General features: G+C 45.8%; 1 protein-coding gene across 1 annotated transcript in view; it reads left to right on the top strand.

The window, feature by feature from the left end:
- Nucleotides 1-11,594, top strand: part of cog4 (component of oligomeric golgi complex 4) — a 36,198-nt gene extending 24,604 nt beyond the window's left edge. The window contains exons 17-19 of the mRNA XM_079496584.1: nt 4,274-4,375; nt 6,989-7,117; nt 10,291-11,594. Coding sequence (XP_079352710.1) covers nt 4,274-4,375; nt 6,989-7,117; nt 10,291-10,425 — 366 coding nt within the window. The 3' untranslated portion in view covers nt 10,426-11,594. The remainder of the gene's footprint in view (nt 1-4,273; nt 4,376-6,988; nt 7,118-10,290) is intronic.
- Nucleotides 11,595-21,991: the final 10,397 nt, after the last annotated feature.

The following is a 21,991-nucleotide window of genomic DNA, read 5'->3' as shown; positions in this document are numbered from 1 at the left end:
CAACCTCCATGCAGTGTGTCTAGGTCTCTTCATACTGTACAACCTCCATGCAGTGTGTCTAGGTCTCTATACATACTGTACAACCTCCATGCAGTGTGTCTAGGTCTCTATACATACTGTACAACCTCCATGCAGTGTGTCTAGGTCTCTTCATACTGTACAACCTCCATGCAGTGTGTCTAGGTCTCTATACATACTGTACAACCTCCATGCAGTGTGTCTAGGTCTCTATACATACTGTACAACCTCCATGCAGTGTGTCTAGGTCTCTTCATACTGTACAACCTCCATGCAGTGTGTCTAGGTCTCTATGCATACTGTACAACCTCCATGCAGTGTGTCTAGGTCTCTTCATACTGTACAACCTCCATGCAGTGTGTCTAGGTCTCTATACATACTGTACAACCTCCATGCAGTGTGTCTAGGTCTCTTCATACTGTACAACCTCCATGCAGTGTGTCTAGGTCTCTATACATACTGTACAACCTCCATGCAGTGTGTCTAGGTCTCTTCATACTGTACAACCTCCATGCAGTGTGTCTAGATCTCTATACATACTGTACAACCTCCATGCAGTGTGTCTAGGTCTCTATACATACTGTACAACCTCCATGCAGTGTGTCTAGGTCTCTATACATACTGTACAACCTCCATGCAGTGTGTCTAGGTCTCTATACATACTGTACAACCTCCATGCAGTGTGTCTAGATCTCTATGCATACTGTACAACCTCCATGCAGTGTGTCTAGGTCTCTATACATACTGTACAACCTCCATGCAGTGTGTCTAGGTCTCTATGCATACTGTACAACCTCCATGCAGTGTGTCTAGGTCTCTTCATACTGTACAACCTCCATGCAGTGTGTCTAGGTCTCTATACATACTGTACAACCTCCATGCAGTGTGTCTAGGTCTCTATACATACTGTACAACCTCCATGCAGTGTGTCTAGGTCTCTTCATACTGTACAACCTCCATGCAGTGTGTCTAGGTCTCTATACATACTGTACAACCTCCATGCAGTGTGTCTAGGTCTCTATACATACTGTACAACCTCCATGCAGTGTGTCTAGGTCTCTTCATACTGTACAACCTCCATGCAGTGTGTCTAGGTCTCTATGCATACTGTACAACCTCCATGCAGTGTGTCTAGGTCTCTTCATACTGTACAACCTCCATGCAGTGTGTCTAGGTCTCTATACATACTGTACAACCTCCATGCAGTGTGTCTAGGTCTCTTCATACTGTACAACCTCCATGCAGTGTGTCTAGGTCTCTATACATACTGTACAACCTCCATGCAGTGTGTCTAGGTCTCTATACATACTGTACAACCTCCATGCAGTGTGTCTAGGTCTCTTCATACTGTACAACCTCCATGCAGTGTGTCTAGGTCTCTATACATACTGTACAACCTCCATGCAGTGTGTCTAGGTCTCTATACATACTGTACAACCTCCATGCAGTGTGTCTAGGTCTCTATACATACTGTACAACCTCCATGCAGTGTGTCTAGGTCTCTTCATACTGTACAACCTCCATGCAGTGTGTCTAGGTCTCTTCATACTGTACAACCTCCATGCAGTGTGTCTAGGTCTCTATACATACTGTACAACCTCCATGCAGTGTGTCTAGGTCTCTATACATACTGTACAACCTCCATGCAGTGTGTCTAGGTCTCTATACATACTGTACAACCTCCATGCAGTGTGTCTAGGTCTCTTCATACTGTACAACCTCCATGCAGTGTGTCTAGGTCTCTATACATACTGTACAACCTCCATGCAGTGTGTCTAGGTCTCTATACATACTGTACAACCTCCATGCAGTGTGTCTAGGTCTCTATACATACTGTACAACCTCCATGCAGTGTGTCTAGGTCTCTTCATACTGTACAACCTCCATGCAGTGTGTCTAGGTCTCTATACATACTGTACAACCTCCATGCAGTGTGTCTAGGTCTCTTCATACTGTACAACCTCCATGCAGTGTGTCTAGGTCTCTATACATACTGTACAACCTCCATGCAGTGTGTCTAGGTCTCTTCATACTGTACAACCTCCATGCAGTGTGTCTAGGTCTCTATACATACTGTACAACCTCCATGCAGTGTGTCTAGGTCTCTATACATACTGTACAACCTCCATGCAGTGTGTCTAGGTCTCTTCATACTGTACAACCTCCATGCAGTGTGTCTAGGTCTCTATGCATACTGTACAACCTCCATGCAGTGTGTCTAGGTCTCTTCATACTGTACAACCTCCATGCAGTGTGTCTAGGTCTCTATACATACTGTACAACCTCCATGCAGTGTGTCTAGGTCTCTTCATACTGTACAACCTCCATGCAGTGTGTCTAGGTCTCTATACATACTGTACAACCTCCATGCAGTGTGTCTAGGTCTCTATACATACTGTACAACCTCCATGCAGTGTGTCTAGGTCTCTTCATACTGTACAACCTCCATGCAGTGTGTCTAGGTCTCTATACATACTGTACAACCTCCATGCAGTGTGTCTAGGTCTCTATACATACTGTACAACCTCCATGCAGTGTGTCTAGGTCTCTATACATACTGTACAACCTCCATGCAGTGTGTCTAGGTCTCTATACATACTGTACAACCTCCATGCAGTGTGTCTAGGTCTCTATACATACTGTACAACCTCCATGCAGTGTGTCTAGGTCTCTTCATACTGTACAACCTCCATGCAGTGTGTCTAGGTCTCTTCATACTGTACAACCTCCATGCAGTGTGTCTAGGTCTCTATACATACTGTACAACCTCCATGCAGTGTGTCTAGGTCTCTATACATACTGTACAACCTCCATGCAGTGTGTCTAGGTCTCTATACATACTGTACAACCTCCATGCAGTGTGTCTAGGTCTCTTCATACTGTACAACCTCCATGCAGTGTGTCTAGGTCTCTATACATACTGTACAACCTCCATGCAGTGTGTCTAGGTCTCTATACATACTGTACAACCTCCATGCAGTGTGTCTAGGTCTCTATACATACTGTACAACCTCCATGCAGTGTGTCTAGGTCTCTTCATACTGTACAACCTCCATGCAGTGTGTCTAGGTCTCTATACATACTGTACAACCTCCATGCAGTGTGTCTAGGTCTCTTCATACTGTACAACCTCCATGCAGTGTGTCTAGGTCTCTATACATACTGTACAACCTCCATGCAGTGTGTCTAGGTCTCTATACATACTGTACAACCTCCATGCAGTGTGTCTAGGTCTCTTCATACTGTACAACCTCCATGCAGTGTGTCTAGGTCTCTTCATACTGTACAACCTCCATGCAGTGTGTCTAGGTCTCTATACATACTGTACAACCTCCATGCAGTGTGTCTAGGTCTCTATACATACTGTACAACCTCCATGCAGTGTGTCTAGGTCTCTACTGTACAACCTCCATGCAGTGTGTCTAGGTCTCTATACATACTGTACAACCTCCATGCAGTGTGTCTAGGTCTCTTCATACTGTACAACCTCCATGCAGTGTGTCTAGGTCTCTTCATACTGTACAACCTCCATGCAGTGTGTCTAGGTCTCTTCTCTTTCTGTTTGGTCTCTGTAGCTCACTGTTTCCCAAACACTGGGTCGGGACCCATTTGTGGGTCACATTCTTATGGGTTTCCTTATTTTTTGTTTCCTACATTTGGTTTTTAGTGATGATTATTTCAAAACATTTTCAAAAAAACATTCCCAAAAAAGCAAAACCTTTCATGAATTAAAAACAAAAATTCAATGATTTTTTTTCCCAGTAATTTCATGAAGAAATAAAATAAAAATCGTATAATTTCCATAAATTAGAGTAGTGGAAATTTAGATTTAGATTTAAATATAAAAAAACTATTTTTAGCATCTGCCACTTGAATGAAGGTGACTTTCATTCAGATTGATTCACATCAAAAGCTCAAACTCACACAATGCAAATATTTTGTTTTTTTGTGTTGTTGTTTTGTGTTGCTGTGCACAAAGACATCGGTAGCATTACACATGAAATACGAAAAACCCTACCTATTCCATTTGTCCCGCTCTATTTATTTCCCATTCCAAGTCCTATGTAGCGCCAGCTCCGCTATTCCAAAGCCCCCTCAGGTACATACCGGTATATAAACTATTTTCAGCATAATGCTTTTGGTGGGTAGATCTTGTTGAGCTGGTCATTTTGTAAAGTAGCTCTCAAGTCATAAAGGTGTGGACACCGTTGCCTGCGGGAGTCTAGCTGATCATTGGTTTGACTCCTCTCCCCAGGTGGGCCTGTCTCCGGTCATCTACGACAAGCTGACCAGTTTAATGACCAGTTTAGTGTCCATCGAGATGGAGAAGACCGTCCTCAAATGCACCTTCAGCAGGGTGAGCGTCCCGTCCCGTCCCGGCCACCAGATGGCGCCGCAGGGCACATTTTTGCATCACTTGACACACACACACACACACACACACAGTCACACACACACACACACACACACACACAGTGCATGTGATGGAAACGCTGCCCCATATACTGTTTTATTTATGAGCACAGAAAGGGCGTAGATAAGAAGCCTATTATTATGAGCAGTGCATTTGTGAACATTCGCAGCTGCTGCTCCATTCTTCTAAATTATACAATATAAACAGCTGGCACAATAAGCAAAGACGGTGCTGAAAAGCACTGAAAGTGTTTTTTTGGCTTCTAGTTATAATCATGGGGGGGACCTCTTTTGGTTCTATAAAGCTTAGATGGGGATGAAACTAGGTTGATTTTGTCATTTGTTTTTCAGTTAAAAAAAAACTACAGCAGGGTAAAAAACAACCCATGGCAGGCTGCTTGAGGTTAACCTTATACTACCCTGATGCTAACCTTATACTACCCTGATGCTTGAGGCTAACCTTATACTACCCTGATGCTAACCTTATACTACCCTGATGCTTGAGGCTAACCTTATACTACCCTGATGCAAAGCATCACGGCAGCTACAGCTGCTATAATAATTAATGGCCATGTTGGATCTAGGTGTGTCAATGTGCACTGACAATACTGTTGACTACTGTCTGTGCTGTGCTGTACACACATGGCTCTGGGCACGCACGCACGCATGCATGCGCACGCATGCACACACACACACACTTAACACACTCATTATTCATTTGAGTAGCTGCAGCTGCATTGCTTCATTCATCATTTCATTTTAACCTTTATTCAAATTCAGTTAAATCATTGCGGGTTACCCTCATTTCAATGATGCAGAGGTTACAAAAAGAAGCTAAAATTAGATTTAAAATATAAAATGCAAACACAAAGATCAACGGATACTGTATAATCTGTTGTAATACAGAAAATCAATGGACAGTTATTGTATTGAGTACATTTCTAAAACAGGCAGTAGGTAGAGCACGAGGGGATTCAGTTTTAGGTCATGTTGCAAGAGGTTCCGAGAGCCTGTCTGTCCTATAGGTCAGACCTGGCATGAGGTCCCTGAAGAACCAGCATGACAACTGGAGCGGTTTGGAGCACTGGAACATGTGACTCTGGTTCTTCATGAGGTCCCTGAAGAACCAGCATGACAACTGGAGCGCTTTGGAGCACTGGAACATGGGACTCTGGTTCTTCATGAGGTCCCTGAAGAACCAGCATGACAACTGGAGCGGTTTGGAGCACTGGAACATGTGACTCTGGTTCTTCATGAGGTCCCTGAAGAACCAGCATGACAACTGGAGCGCTTTGGAGCACTGGAACATGTGACTCTGGTTCTTCATGAGGTCCCTGAAGAACCAGCATGACAACTGGAGCGCTTTGGAGCACTGGAACATGTGACTCTGGTTCTTCATGAGGTCCCTGAAGAACCAGCATGACAACTGGAGCGGTTTGGAGCACTGGAACATGTGACTCTGGTTCTTCATGAGGTCCCTGAAGAACCAGCATGACAACTGGAGCGCTTTGGAGCACTGGAACATGTGACTCTGGTTCTTCATGAGGTCCCTGAAGAACCAGCATGACAACTGGAGCGGTTTGGAGCACTGGAACATGTGACTCTGGTTCTGGAGCGGTTTGGAGCACTGGGACATGTGACTCTGGTTCTTCATGAGGTCCCTGAAGAACCAGCATGACAACTGGAGCGCTTTGGAGCACTGGAACATGGGACTCTGGTTCTTCCAATGTAGCATAGATGTAATAATGTATGGTCATTTTCTGGACCAGGGCTGTTGTAAATATGCAGATACCAAATCTCAGTCGGAGAAGACCAAACCAACCACCTTATCATACAGGATACCGTGGCGAGGGTTGTAGCTATTACCGGTAATGAACCTCAGAGCTGAGTGGGAAACGGAGTCTAAGAGGGCTTGAGTGGAACTGGAGCGGAGGCGGCAGCAGCATCTCTATAAATGATGGGAGTGTAGCTTCAACAAATCCTTTTATTTCTGTCTAGGAGGAAGCCAATTCTTTTGGCATGGTTTCCTAACATACAGGTATTGATGATGTGGTGTTTGAAATTGTATTCGTCATCGAGCCACATATACCAAGATATTTGCTTTGCCATGTTTTCAATCTGCTGTAGTTTTTGACCTGAACTGGAAAGCAAAACTACAAACTCAGCCAAGGGTTTCATGTGCCTGCTAAATGCACTAAATGCTAAATATATATATATATATATATATATATATATATATATATATATATATATTATTTTTATTATTTTCATTTGTTTTTCTCATTTTAACTCAAAACTATGGAGACACAAAGGATACTCTTTGTGTCTCCATAGGGAACCACTGCTGAACCACTGCTAGTCATCAAAACAATATCCATTAATTAAAGTATTTTAATTGACAGTACTGATATATTAATCTCTACACTGTGGTAAGACTGTATTGTGTGTATGCCTCAAGACAAAGGGCCTAGCAGCATTCAGTGTTCCCTTGTCTGACGGTGTTGTGCTCTCTCTCTCTCTCTCACACACACACACACACACACACACACACAAACAGCTGGGAGGGCTGCAGTTTGACAAGGAGCTGCGTTCTCTGGTGGCCTACCTCACCACTGTCACAACCTGGACGATCAGGGACAAGTTCGCTAGACTCACACAGATGGCCACCATCCTCAATCTGGAGAGGGTAAGTTAACAACATGCAACACAACAATTTAGTTTTCCTCCCCAATTTAGTCATCATTTATTCCTTCCCCACACACACATTTCTGTGTCACACGGGGGGGTTGGACCAAATGCAGAACCACAAGCAGGCAGACAGGCAGGCAGGCAGATAAAGTTCAATGATGATTTATTCACAAACTGGAAAGGACACGCTGTGACAACAAATATAAACTGGCAAGGGAACACTGAACACAGGGAGGCCTAAATACACAAAGAGTGTAACGGAGCTACATTCAACACATGATTGGCTGAGACTGAACTGGACACAGCACACAGGTGTACTAAAATATTGCAATGCAGACTGGTGAAACAAGACAGGTAGCAACGACAGGAAACACTAGGAACATAACTACACAATAAAAGTACACTGTTCAGTGTTCATGACACATTATAGACGAATTCAGAAACGGGTCTCATGGTTGCAGCTTACGTATTTCCTGTAGGCGGACTCGACGTAGCTGCGGGGTTTAAACCCTCACCAGGCGCATCTCTTCCACTACAGTGAACGGTAGAGTGACTGATGTTAGTCTGCCTCAAACGTTACTCTTTTACCTGCTTTTTACTAACACTAACATTACAAAGATGCCCAGAACATCGATGAACCTGTGTAGTTTATGGCTGCTCCAACAGTAGTGGCAACATTCCAAAAAAAAATAAAATGGAATGTCAAAATATCCACCGCGGTGGCTGAGACCAGAGCCATATAGTAATGGTTGAGACGAAGCAGTGAAAGGTCCTGAAAGATACATAACCTCAGTCTTACCCAATACCCAATCTTTCTGTTTTATGAACACAAGGCTGCCGTACTTTATACCTCATACTTTAAATGCTTAGTATGAGGTATAAAGTACAGCAGCCTTGGTACTGGCGCCTGGTGAGGGTTTAAACCCCGCAGCTACGTCGAGTCCGCCTGCAGGAAATACGTAAGCTGCGACCATGAGACCCGTTTTTGAATTGGTCTATAGCAGCGCTCTGTGGAATCCAGAGACGTGCCCTGTAGGGCTACTCTCTGCTGCCCCATCTGGCGGAGTCAGGTTACTGTAGGGCTGCGCTTAACGGGATTGTGCAGCTATGATTGTGCCCAGGGCAGGGCCCAGGGCCAGGGCAGGGCCCAGGGCCAGGGCAGGGCCCAGGGCAGTCTGCGTGGATTTGTTTATATAAAAACTGGTCAAACATTGGCCAAATTGTTAAATAGTATAAAAAAGAAGGGCTGTCCCGATCTGATCACGTGATCGGAAATAAGGCCCGATCATGTCATTTTTAAATGATCAGAATCGGATCGGGAGCAAAAAACCTGATTGGGACATCCCTAGTATCAATATTATATCCATATCATGATATTAGATGTATATTGTCTGTGATTTTGGATATTGTACTATTGTGATATGGCATAAGTGTCCTATAAAATAAATATTGGATCTGGAAAAAAATCGGTATCGACAGAAATGATTGGAATCGAAGCATGATCAAATCGTGATCAGGACATCCCTATAAGAAAGATGCATGATTAATTATGAAAATATCCGATCTACAAGCTCACAATGCCTCGCCTTGCAAGGTGTTGTGAGCTTGTAGATCTGCAATTTTCAGTCAAACTAAATGTAAAGCCTCAACTCCTACAATTCTAAGTGCTTGTCAGGATGGGGGGGTCCCCAGTTCAAATAGGATTATTTTGTGGGCCTGAAAAAGTTGAAGGACCACTGAGGCTCTAGATCCGGGAGGACCTAGAGCCTCTGTCCTGTTCCATCCGGCCAACACCACCCCTCCCCCCCCCCCCCCCGCCTTCCTGCCCGCCTCTAAGAGTACGTGCAGTGACATATATCACCCTCCCACCTGGCTTTCCCTCCACCCGAACAAGCAAATGGGCCCCATACCCCTTACGGGTCCATTTGGTTAAGTGCCTTCCACTCAAGTGCTCAGAGTTAAGTGCGGTTCACACCTGAGCACGATAACGAGAACTATAAATATGTCATTTAAAAATAAAAATAAATCGAACTGAAATAGATGACAGTCCACTCCACAACTACCTGTATAACGCCGATGGTCGTAAACAAGGTCGTTTGGATCACTTTCAGAACTATTTTATGAACAATAGAAATGTAGACGGCCAATTTCAAAGCCTTCAGAAGGACATCTGGGATGTATAGTTGGTCTCACTCCCCCTGCATAACGGAAAATGGCCCGGTTTCCCAAAGGACACCTCTTACACCATGGTGTAAGAGGTGTGGTGTTGCACATGCTCAGTTGCCCTCTAGGCCGCACATGAAGCCTGTGAACATAGACATTCAGTGCATAGATGTGCCACGCAATGGTAGGCCTGAGGCCTGGTATGGTAGGCCTCAGGCCTCAGGCCTACCATTCTGAAATTGAATTTAATAATATTTGGACTGCTGGACAGCTGACAGTAGGCTCTCTCTTCAAAGTTTTTATATTTAAATGTATTTCTATGTTGTGTTTGACAGTGTTTCCCAAAAAAGGACATAGTGTTTGATTGGCTGCCAATTAGGCAGTGTGCGGCCAATTAGGCCGCACACAGGCTTCATGAGGTGTCCTTTGGGAAACCGGGCCAATGTTGTTATTAACTGTTACGGAGATGAGGAGATGAGTGTGAATAGATAGGTGGTAGGCCAGCTGGCATTATTAGTTTGGGTTCATCAATCTGTCTCCCCTCCTTATGATTAATAATCGTAGTTATGCTTAATATATGCTGTTGCATGGCCATTTTTGACTCTCAATATCCCCCAACCAGATGTTTGGGGGAAATGGTGTTAAAGATACTGACTGATATATCGGCCACTATTTGACTTTGGTCGTCTGCAATTATGCAGCCACTGTGTGCCGTTTTGTAACCTTTTGTGTCTGCTTGTTTGCTGTATAATTATAGTTCAATGTTCTATTCATATATTCTATCACAAAGTTACTTTTTCTGTTTTCTTATAGGTGTAATGTATGAACTTCAATCAAATCTAAGCTTTTCAAATAGATTAGAAAACATTACACTGTTTTGGCCAAATGAGGGTTAAATCATAATCGGCAGTCTAAGTTCTAGGACTCTTAAAAAAAACAAAAAAAGATCGGGGCCAGAAATCTGACATAGTGACTAGTTTGTTAATTTTTTCCCATAACGACCCGTAGGTAACTGAGATCCTGGACTACTGGGGCCCAAACTCGGGGCCGCTGACATGGAGGCTGACACCGGCCGAGGTGCGTCAGGTCCTGGCGCTGCGCATCGACTTCCGCAGCGAGGACATCAAGAGACTGCGACTGTAACTCTGACTCTCTGAATAACTGGTTCACCTGAGCCGGGTGTCGAGGGAGGCCACTGGTTATTATCATCAGTGATTAGACTGTGTGTGTGTGTGTGTGTGTGTGTGTGTGTGTGTGTGTGTGTGTGTGTGTGTGTGTGTGTGTGTGTGTGTGTGTGTGCGTGTGTGTGTGTGTGTGTGTGTGTGTGCCCTCCCCTCCCCTGTGGTGCATTTGACTAAAAGAGGGAGCTGTGCACAATCCAGCTTTAATCCACAGTCTCTCTCTCTAAATGGATGATGTGGACAATAAAGCGGCACAGGGATAAAGGATTCCGCTGCACATGAACATTGATGTTTACGTTATGTTTTGTTTCTGTTGCTCTGCAGATGTCATTGTTTCTGTTTCTCTGCAGATGTCATTGTGTCTGTTTCTCTGCAGATGTCATTGTTTCTGTTGCTCTGCAGATGTCATTGTTTCTGTTTCTCTGCAGATGTCATTGTGTCTGTTGCTCTGCAGATGTCATTGTTTCTGTTGCTCTGCAGATGTCATTGTTTCCGTTGCTCTGCAGATGTCATTGTTTCTGTTTCTCTGCAGATGTCATTGTGTCTGTTTCTCTGCAGATGTCATTGTTTCTGTTGCTCTGCAGATGTCATTGTTTCTGTTTCTCTGCAGATGTCATTGTGTCTGTTGCTCTGCAGATGTCATTGTTTCTGTTTCTCTGCAGATGTCATTGTGTCTGTTTCTCTGCAGATGTCATTGTTTCTGTTGCTCTGCAGATGTCATTGTGTCTGTTTCTCTGCAGATGTCATTGTTTCTGTTGCTCTGCAGATGTCATTGTGTCTGTTGCTCTGCAGATGTCATTGTTTCTGTTGCTCTGCAGATGTCATTTTTGCATCACAGTCGGAGCTGAGCTTCAACCACTTAAGCTCCATGTACTTTGTCGTACGAATGAAGCAGCAGATCTACAAGCTCAAAACGTGCTACGTTGCAATGCAATGTGAGCTTGTAGATCAGCTGTTTTCGCTATTCTTTACCGGGTGCACCGATTGGGAAATTCTGGGCCAATAACCGATGTTTAAAGTAATGATTTAGCTGATGTGTGTTTTTCCTTTTTCATTTATTTTGCCTTTACTTTGTTATTCCTTCCCCCCTTTGTGCCAGGGAGACGAATAAATCTTCATTAGAAGACATAACTCTTTTAGTCTTTCAGCACAAATTCAATAAACACAATAGATTTATGACACAACAGACAAAACAGTGGACACTGACATCTTATTTGCCCGAAAGACCGACGAGGCACATACCGGTCCGATGCGGACCGACGAGGCACATACCGGTCCGATGCGAACCACATACCGGTCCGATGCGAACCACATACCGGTCCGATGCGGACCGGCACATACGTAAGTCCGATGCGGACCGGTATGTGCCTTGTTTAATTTGACCTTTTTTTAAATGTGTCACATAACGATATGATGACATCCTAAACAGGTCATCACTCAAGATTCCATACGGGCCAACATGTCTGTCTCTTTAACACTGCAGCTCTGCTCCATTAGGCTGGTTAAGTCCTACACTAATAATATGGTCTGGGCGCACGGCGTGTGTCTCTCCCCATCCTGTCAGCCTACAGGGACGTACAGATAGACATTAGGTCAGGTAGACGTGCACAGATAGACATTAGGTCAGGTAGACGTGCACAGATAGACATTAGGTCAGGTAGACGTGCACAGATAGACATTAGGTCAGGTAGACGTGCACAGATAGACATTAGGTCAGGTAGACGTGCACAGATAGACATTAGGTCAGGTAGACGTGCACAGATAGACATTAGGTCAGGTAGACGTGCACAGATAGACATTAGGTCAGGTAGACGTGCACAGATAGACATTAGGTCAGGTAGACGTGCACAGATAGACATTAGGTCAGGTAGACGTGCACAGATAGACATTAGGTCAGGTAGACGTGCACAGATAGACATTAGGTCAGGTAGACGTGCACAGATAGACATTAGGTCAGGTAGACGTGCACAGATAGACATTAGGTCAGGTAGACGTGCACAGATAGACATTAGGTCAGGTAGACGTGCACAGATAGACATTAGGTCAGGTAGACGTGCACAGATAGACATTAGGTCAGGTAGATCACAAAGGCTGCATAACATGCCCCAAAAATATAAATAATTGAAATTAAATTAAATAAAAACTATTTTTGGCATATGCCACTTGAATTAAGGTGACTTGATTGATTGACATCAAAAAGTGCCTGTCCGCTCAAACCCACAATGCAATACTTTGTTTTCAAGATGTTGCACACAAACGTCAGCATTACAAAGTTATATAGGCAAAAAAGAAAATAAATGCCCCTTTATTTCCCATTTATCTAATATGTAATGACAGAGCCCCCATTCCTAGCAGCGAGCATGTGTGCACATGCATCCATGCATCCATGCATGCTTACGGAAGTGTACACCACCATCACAAAATCTGGATCGTTAGTTTAACCGCAGCAGCCTTTATTGTCGCCATGTCTTAAAAATAGGGGAACATTCGGCAAAAAACAACATTCATCTACCAGCCAAAAGCATTCTGAGCCTGTAGATCAGCTGCAGGGTTTAAGGGGTTAACGGAAGCATTCTGAGCCTGTAGATCAGCTGCAGGGTTTAAGTGGTTAACGGAAGCATTCTGAGCCTGTAGATCAGCTGCATGGTTTAAGGGGTTAACGGAAGCATTCTGAGCCTGTAGATCAGCTGCATGGTTTAAGGGGTTAACGGAAGCATTCTGAGCCTGTAGATCAGCTGCATGGTTTAAGGGGTTAACGGAAGCCTGTAGATCAGCTGCAGGGTTTAAGGGGTTAACGGAAGCATTCTGAGCCTGTAGATCAGCTGCATGGTTTAAGGGGTTAACGGAAGCATTCTGAGCCTGTAGATCAGCTGCATGGTTTAAGGGGTTAACGGAAGCATTCTGAGCCTGTAGATCAGCTGCATGGTTTAAGGGGTTAACGGAAGCATTCTGAGCCTGTAGATCAGCTGCATGGTTTAAGTGGTTAACGGAAGCATTCTGAGCCTGTAGATCAGCTGCATGGTTTAAGGGGTTAACGGAAGCATTCTGAGCCTGTAGATCAGCTGCATGGTTTAAGGGGTTAACGGAAGCATTCTGAGCCTGTAGATCAGCTGCATGGTTTAAGGGGTTAACGGAAGCCAGTCATCCAAAATGGAAGAACAAGAAACTGGCATTGAAGGAAATGAAGGACGGATGAAGTGCAACTATGCAAATATAAACATTTCATTACAGGGTGTTGTAACACAGCCTTCCAGAGAAGCCTGTAATGGGTGTTGTAACACAGCCTTCCAGAGAAGCCTGTAATGGGTGTTGTAACACAGCCTTCCAGAGAAGCCTGTAATGGGTGTTGTAACACAGCCTTCCAGAGAAGCCTACACACAATGGCATTACAGGGGCATTCATATATTTTTATAATGGCAACAGCAACAAGCGTTCTCTTTTTGTTCCTTCAGGGACCACAAATTGGCCTTTCAGGCTTCTCTGTCTTGCAAACCGTACGTTATTCAAATGTTATTCAAAGTGAGTGGCATATTCAAAGAGGGTGCATATTATATTGCATGCATGCACACACTCACGTACACACACTATATCTGTTATAACCCCTAACTTAGATAGGTAGATGTCTAACGTACACACACTATATAACTGATCTAACCTAACCCCTAACGGATAGATGTAAACGTTAAACCTAACTCTAAACGTTAAAAACTTGGGGACACCAATTTTTGTGTTCACAATTGCACATGCACTCGGTACACACACAATGACACACACACACACACACACACACTCCAAAGCCCCCACAGGTACATTTTTAAACTATTTTCCAGACATTTTTGGTGGGTAGATCTTTTTTGGTGGGTTTGATTGATTGATTGATTGAAAACTTTATTGGTACAAATGTAATCAGTACAGGGTACAGTCAAACAGAAATGTAATCAGTACAGGGTACAGTCAAACAGAAATTGAATCAGTACAGGGTACAGTCAAACACCCGTCCAATGGGATCACCGAAAAAGTCCTTGCAGTCTTGTTTCCATTCAGGTCCTGGGTATTCAATTCATAATCATGAAAAATAACAACAAAAAAGGTAAAAATAACAAATATGTACAGGTTGTGGAACAAAGAAGGGGGTTATAAGGAGGTGGGGGTAGTCACTAGACTAAGGGGGGGGGAATCATTTCCTCTCCCTTTGGCTGAAAGGTGGATTTTCAGGCCTGTTTTAAAGGACGCCAGGGATCTGCATTGTCTGAGGGAGGGAGTCAGGGCATTCCACACTTGGGTGGCAGTGCTGTAGAAGGAGAATTTGCCCATGTTTGTTTTGAGAGTGGTTGGTATCAGATCGTTGTTCTCGCTTCCTCTTGTATTGTGGCTGTGGGAGTCGCTCACTTTTTTGAGTTAGTTTGTCAGGTATGCGGGTACAGAGGGCATAGAGGGCAAAGCTGCATTTACAATTTTAAATGTCAGTCCCAATTTCAAGTTTAACTCTGTTTTCTATCCGGAGCCACCCTAGACTATCAAAATGGTTTGCAAAAAGATGCGTCATGGGCCCCAGACCGAGGAGTAAAGTAAAGATGGGTCATGGGCCCCAGACCGAGGAGTATAGTAAAGATGGGTCATGGGCCACAGACCGAGGAGTATAGTAAAGATGGGTCATGGGCCCCAGACCGAGGAGTATAGTATAGATGGGTCATGGGCCCCAGACCGAGGAGTATAGTATAGATGGGTCATGGGCCCCAGACCGAGGAGTATAGTAAAGATGGGTCATGGGCCCCAGACCGAGGAGTATAGATGGGTCATGGGCCCCAGACCGAGGAGTATAGATGGGTCATGGGCCCCAGACCGAGGAGTATAGATGGGTCATGGGCCCCAGACCGAGGAGTAAAGATGGGTCATGGGCCCCAGACCGAGGAGTATAGATGGGTCATGGGCCCCAGACCGAGGAGTATAGAGGAGTATAGATGGGTCATGGGCCCCAGACCGAGGAGTATAGTATAGATGGGTCATGGGCCCCAGACCGAGGAGTATAGTATAGATGGGTCATGGGCCCCAGACCGAGGAGTATAGTAAAGATGGGTCATGGGCCCCAGACCGAGGAGTATAGATGGGTCATGGGCCCCAGACCGAGGAGTATAGATGGGTCATGGGCCCCAGACCGAGGAGTATAGATGGGTCATGGGCCCCAGACCGAGGAGTAAAGATGGGTCATGGGCCCCAGACCGAGGAGTATAGATGGGTCATGGGCCCCAGACCGAGGAGTATAGAGGAGTATAGATGGGTCATGGGCCCCAGACCGAGGAGTATAGATGGGTCATGGGCCCCAGACCGAGGAGTATAGATGGGTCATGGGCCCCAGACCGAGGAGTATAGATGGGTCATGGGCCCCAGACCGAGGAGTAAAGATGGGTCATGGGCCCCAGACCGAGGAGTAAAGATGGGTCATGGGCCCCAGACCGAGGAGTAAAGATGGGTCATGGGCCCCAGACCGAGGAGTAAAGATGGGTCATGGGCCCCAGACCGAGGAGTAAAGATGGGTCATGGGCCCCAGACCGAGGAGTAAAGATGGGTCATGGGCCCCAGACCGAGGAGTAAAGATGGGTCATGGGCCCCAGACCGAGGAGTAAAGATGGGTCATGGGCCCCAGACCGAGGAGTATAGTAAAGATGGGTCATGGGCCCCAGACCGAGGAGTAAAGATGGGTCATGGGCCCCAGACCGAGGAGTATAGATGGGTCATGGGCCCCAGACCGAGGAGTAAAGATGGGTCATGGGCCCCAGACCGAGGAGTAAAGATGGGTCATGGGCCCCAGACCGAGGAGTAAAGATGGGTCATGGGCCCCAGACCGAGGAGTATAGATGGGTCATGGGCCCCAGACCGAGGAGTAAAGATGGGTCATGGGCCCCAGACCGAGGAGTATAGATGGGTCATGGGCCCCAGACCGAGGAGTATAGATGGGTCATGGGCCCCAGACCGAGGAGTATAGATGGGTCATGGGCCCCAGACCGAGGAGTATAGATGGGTCATGGGCCCCAGACCGAGGAGTATAGATGGGTCATGGGCCCCAGACCGAGGAGAATAGATGGGTCATGGGCCCCAGACCGAGGAGTATAGATGGGCCATGGGCCCCAGACCGAGGAGTAAAGATGGGTCATGGGCCCCAGACCGAGGAGTATAGATGGGTCATGGGCCCCAGACCGAGGAGTATAGATGGGTCATGGGCCCCAGACCGAGGAGTAAAGATGGGTCATGGGCCCCAGACCGAGGAGTATAGATGGGTCATGGGCCCCAGACCGAGGAGTATAGAGGAGTATAGATGGGTCATGGGCCCCAGACCGAGGAGTATAGTATAGATGGGTCATGGGCCCCAGACCGAGGAGTATAGTATAGATGGGTCATGGGCCCCAGACCGAGGAGTATAGTAAAGATGGGTCATGGGCCCCAGACCGAGGAGTATAGAGGAGTATAGATGGGTCATGGGCCCCAGACCGAGGAGTATAGTATAGATGGGTCATGGGCCCCAGACCGAGGAGTATAGTATAGATGGGTCATGGGCCCCAGACCGAGGAGTATAGTAAAGATGGGTCATGGGCCCCAGACCGAGGAGTATAGATGGGTCATGGGCCCCAGACCGAGGAGTATAGATGGGTCATGGGCCCCAGACCGAGGAGTATAGATGGGTCATGGGCCCCAGACCGAGGAGTAAAGATGGGTCATGGGCCCCAGACCGAGGAGTATAGATGGGTCATGGGCCCCAGACCGAGGAGTATAGAGGAGTATAGATGGGTCATGGGCCCCAGACCGAGGAGTATAGATGGGTCATGGGCCCCAGACCGAGGAGTATAGATGGGTCATGGGCCCCAGACCGAGGAGTATAGATGGGTCATGGGCCCCAGACCGAGGAGTAAAGATGGGTCATGGGCCCCAGACCGAGGAGTAAAGATGGGTCATGAGCCCCAGACCGAGGAGTATAGATGGGTCATGGGCCCCAGACCGAGGAGTAAAGATGGGGCATGGGCCCCAGACCGAGGAGTATAGATGGGGCATGGGCCCCAGACCGAGGAGTATAGATGGGGCATGGGCCCCAGACCGAGGAGTATAGTAAAGATGGGTCATGGGCCCCAGACCGAGGAGTATAGATGGGTCATGGGCCCCAGACCGAGGAGTATAGTATAGATGGGTCATGGGCCCCAGACCGAGGAGTAAAGATGGGTCATGGGCCCCAGACCGAGGAGTAAAGATGGGTCATGGGCCCCAGACCGAGGAGTATAGTATAGTAAAGATGGGCCATGGGCCCCAGACCGAGGAGTAAAGATGGGTCATGGGCCCCAGACCGAGGAGTATAGTATAGTAAAGATGGGTCATGGGCCCCAGGCCGAGGAGTATAGTCCAATTAGTTTGTTTTGGGAGGTTTGTAGCTTGGTCTTTACTAGTGACGTAAACACTAGATCAACATATCTGCCTGGGTGACAGCAGATTGCTGGGCGAGCGCTGGCGCTTTGGCATGGGGGGGGGGGGTAAGATCGTAATTTTCGGGCCTGTTAAGAACTCTAGTTTTTGCCGGCTGCCGGGTGCGGCTGCACTAATAACTTTGGGGCAGGCCCGTCTAGAGTTTAAATGGACAGGTATCAGTCAAAAGGAGACATCGAAGAGGAAGGATGGATGGGGAAGGATCAACATATGGAATGTCAGAACAGGTCAGCTCCATATATGGAGATCTAAGGGTTTGAGGTCAGATGTAGAGTTGCTGGACAATATTGATGACATCAGGGATCTCCATATATGGGCTTAATATTGATGACATCCCTGATGATGCCAGTGCTCCATCCCTGATTATGTCACATGCTCTCTCAGGCTTCGTACACACCTTTCGGACACACAGATCTGTCCGACCGACCACTGATTACATTTTTATGATTTGATGCCTCCATGTCCCACAATGCTTTGCGCGATTTGGGCGGTGCTACGACACGCGGAAATAGATGCACATATGTTCAGTGTAGTTTTCTTGACTGCAGCAGCAGCTAGCGATAGTTTGTCGAGGCCGTTTTTCACACTCAAAGTTCACTTAGAAGGTCCGGATCAAGGACCAAGGACCACATATTTGCATTTTGATTTTGGTCCGTTTGGTGTTCACACTGGACTGTAAAGCGTACCAAATATGTAAACAAATGACACGTGGACACGTTAAGCGAACCATAGTGAAAAAAAGAAAATAGGTCATTTTACGACGGAGGGAAAAATAACATGAGGGGGTGCGGGAAATCACTGTCTACAATTTTTGGGCGCAACCTTCAGTCACAGAGAGAGAAGAGAACAGCAACATGAATCATGATTGCAGCAACAACTTGAAATTGCATTAATTCTTAATAATTATTTTATTAGCCAAATAAGACAACAGAGGAGCAGGTGTTTGAACAATAATGTGCTTGCTGCTGCATACAATTCACCGGAGACGTATAGCCTACAACAAAGTATCCCCGAATCCCGATAAAAAGGACTTTTCTTCTATGTGTGCACCTTAACCTGATTCGATATAGGCCTATGTTATTTCTGCGCATCAAATCGACGGGCATTTCCATGTCATCTTATGGTTTAAACTTGAAGCCGTACTGGTCAGTTAAGCTTCAAGTCAGAACAGCTCCGCTGCAGTTGACCCGGGCTATATGACGTCTTTTGCTATAGTGATGTAAACAATTAATCATTTAGGACCAACTGTGTAGCTTATTTAACATTTGCTCCATTGGCTCTTTATGCGTGCGGCCGTGCGCTAGAGCGAGACAGGATGATTTTAAATATTTCTCTGTCTGCGTCTCTCCCATAGAGCTATAAAATATATCGGGTCTCTCCCCCCACATGTGCGCGCGTCATAACTTTGCGTGGTGGCCGTGGCGCATGCTTAAAATAAACAGATCTACAAGCTTACACCGTGTACGATACTTTAAGTACCATTCGTGTCGATAACTTGTACATCTGTTATATTTGCGCATGTGAACCTCGTACGCTGCCATTACATTTCTACTCTAGGCTACTCATAGACATATATGCGTCTACTATTAAAATCAATAGTGATCCCCGTAAAAAAGACATGCTTTTAGAACTAATTATTAATGCAGCCTCACAACTGCCGAGGCCCGACGGATATTTTGGCTATCGTCCTGTATTTCTGTATATAGAATAGAACTTAGTACCAGACTTGACTCACTCACTGGAGACAGCCGTGCGCAACTTGGACTCTCCAAGTTACGCACGGCCGTAGCCAAAAGAAGACATACAAACAAGCGATATAATAGTCTGTGTCACGTAACTCAGAAGACTACAGCCTAAACCCCACCCAGTGCTGTCAAGAACGGAAGTTCTCTCCTATTAGTTGGCGGTTAAAAACCACCCTTCTGTCCGATCTGAAGTCCCACCCTGTTCGTTGGCTGTTTTGACTACAAGGTGTCCGATGTGTTTGTTGTGCCCTCCGCCCCCACATCGGACAGGTTTGTCCGATCAAACGACGTGACTCCCATTGAAAATGAATTGGAGAAGCAATCAAATAGCAATCAGGCATCGCACACGGACCAAACATTTGTTCTTTAGGTGTGTACGCAGCCTCAGGCTTCGTACACACCTTTCGGACACACAGATCTGTCCGACCGACCACTGATTACATTTTTATGATTTGATGCCTCCATGTCCCACAATGCTTTGCGGGATTTGGGCGGTGCGACATACGCGGAAATAGATGCACATATGTTCAGTGTAGTTTTCTTGACTGCAGCAGCAGCTAGCGGTAGTTTGTCGTGGGCCGAGGCCGTTTTTCACACTCAAAGTTCACTTAAAAGGTCCGGATCAAGGACCAAGGACCAAATATTTGCATTTTGATTTTGGTCTGTTTGGTGTTCACACTGGACTTTGTAAAGCGTATCAAATATGTAAACAAATGACACGTGGACATGTTAAGCGAACCAAATAGTGAAAAAAAGAAAAGAGGTAATTTTACGACGGAGGGAAAAATAACATGAGGGGTGCGGGAAATCACTGTCTACAATTTTTGGGCGCAACCTTCAGTCACAGAGAGAAGAGAACAGCAACATGAATCATGATTGCAGCAACAACTTGAAATTGCATTAATTCTTAATAATTTTATTAGCCAAATAAGACAACAGAGGAGCAGGTGTTTGAACAATAATGTGCTTGCTGCTGGTGCATACAATTCACCGGAGACGTATAGCCTACAACAAAGTATCCCCGAATCCTGATACAAAAGGACTTTTCTTCTGCACCTTAACCTGATTCGATATAGGCCTATGTTATTTCTGCGCATCAAATCGACGGGCATTTCCATGTCATCTTATGGTTTAAACTTGAAGCCGTGCTGGTCAGTTAAGCTTCAAGTCAGAACAGCTCCGCTGCAGTTGACCTATATCACGTCTTTTGCTATAGTGATGTAATCAATTAATCATTTAGGACCACCTGTGTAGCTTATTTAACATTTGCTCCATTGGCTCTTTATGCGTAAATATTTCTCTGTCTGCGTCTCTCCCATAGAGCTATAAAATATATCGGGTCTCTCCCCCCACATGTGCGCGCGTCATAACTTTGCGTGGTGGCGGTGGCGCATGCTTAAAATAAACAGATCTACAAGCTTACATCGCGTACCATACCGTAAGTACCATTCGTGTCGATAACTTGTACATCTGTTATATTTGCGCATGTGAACCTCGTACGCTTACATTTCTACTCTAGGTTACTCATAGACATATTACATATATGCGTCTACTATTAAAATCAATAGTGATCCCCGTAAAAAAGACGTGCTTTTAGAACTAATTATTAATGCAGCCTCACAACTGCCGAGGCCCGACGGCTATTTTGGCTATCGTCCTGTATTTCTGTATATAGAATAGAACTCAGACTGGACTCACTCACTGGAGACAGCTGTGCGCAACTTGGACTCTCCAAGTTACGCACGGCCGTAGCCAAAAGAAGACATACAAACAAGCAATATAATAGTCTGTGTCACGTAACTCAGAAGACTACAGCCTAAAACCCACCCAGTGCTGTCAAGAACGGAAGTTCTCTCCTATTAGTTGGCGGTTAAAAAACACCCTTCTGTCCGATCTGAAGTCCCACCCTGTTCGTTGGCTGTTTTGACTACAAGGTGTCCGATGTGTTTGTTGTGCCCTCCGCCCCCACATCGGACAGGTTTGTCCGATCAAACGACGTGACTCCCATTCAAAATGAATTGGAGCAGCAATCAAATAGCAATCAGGCATCGCACACGGACCAAACATTTGTTCTGTAGGTGTGTACGCAGCCTCACCCCGATCAACCAACGCACACACACACACTGATGGGAAATGCACGATTCCATAGTTAACTGCGACCTTTGGTCGCGACTCGCAATTACACTTATCGCACTATTACACTAATTACACTGCAGCCAGTGTGAGGTGCACCTCACCTGATTCCTGAGTGCTGTGGCTGTGGTGGTATGATTGCAAACTAGTGTGAGGCCTCCTTCACACGTACCAAACGGCAAT

Source organism: Electrona antarctica, assembly GCF_951216825.1.
Source record: "Electrona antarctica genome assembly, chromosome: 3".
In the NCBI taxonomy this organism is placed as follows: Eukaryota; Metazoa; Chordata; class Actinopteri; order Myctophiformes; family Myctophidae; genus Electrona; species Electrona antarctica.
This window is presented reverse-complemented; position numbering and strand designations above follow the sequence as displayed.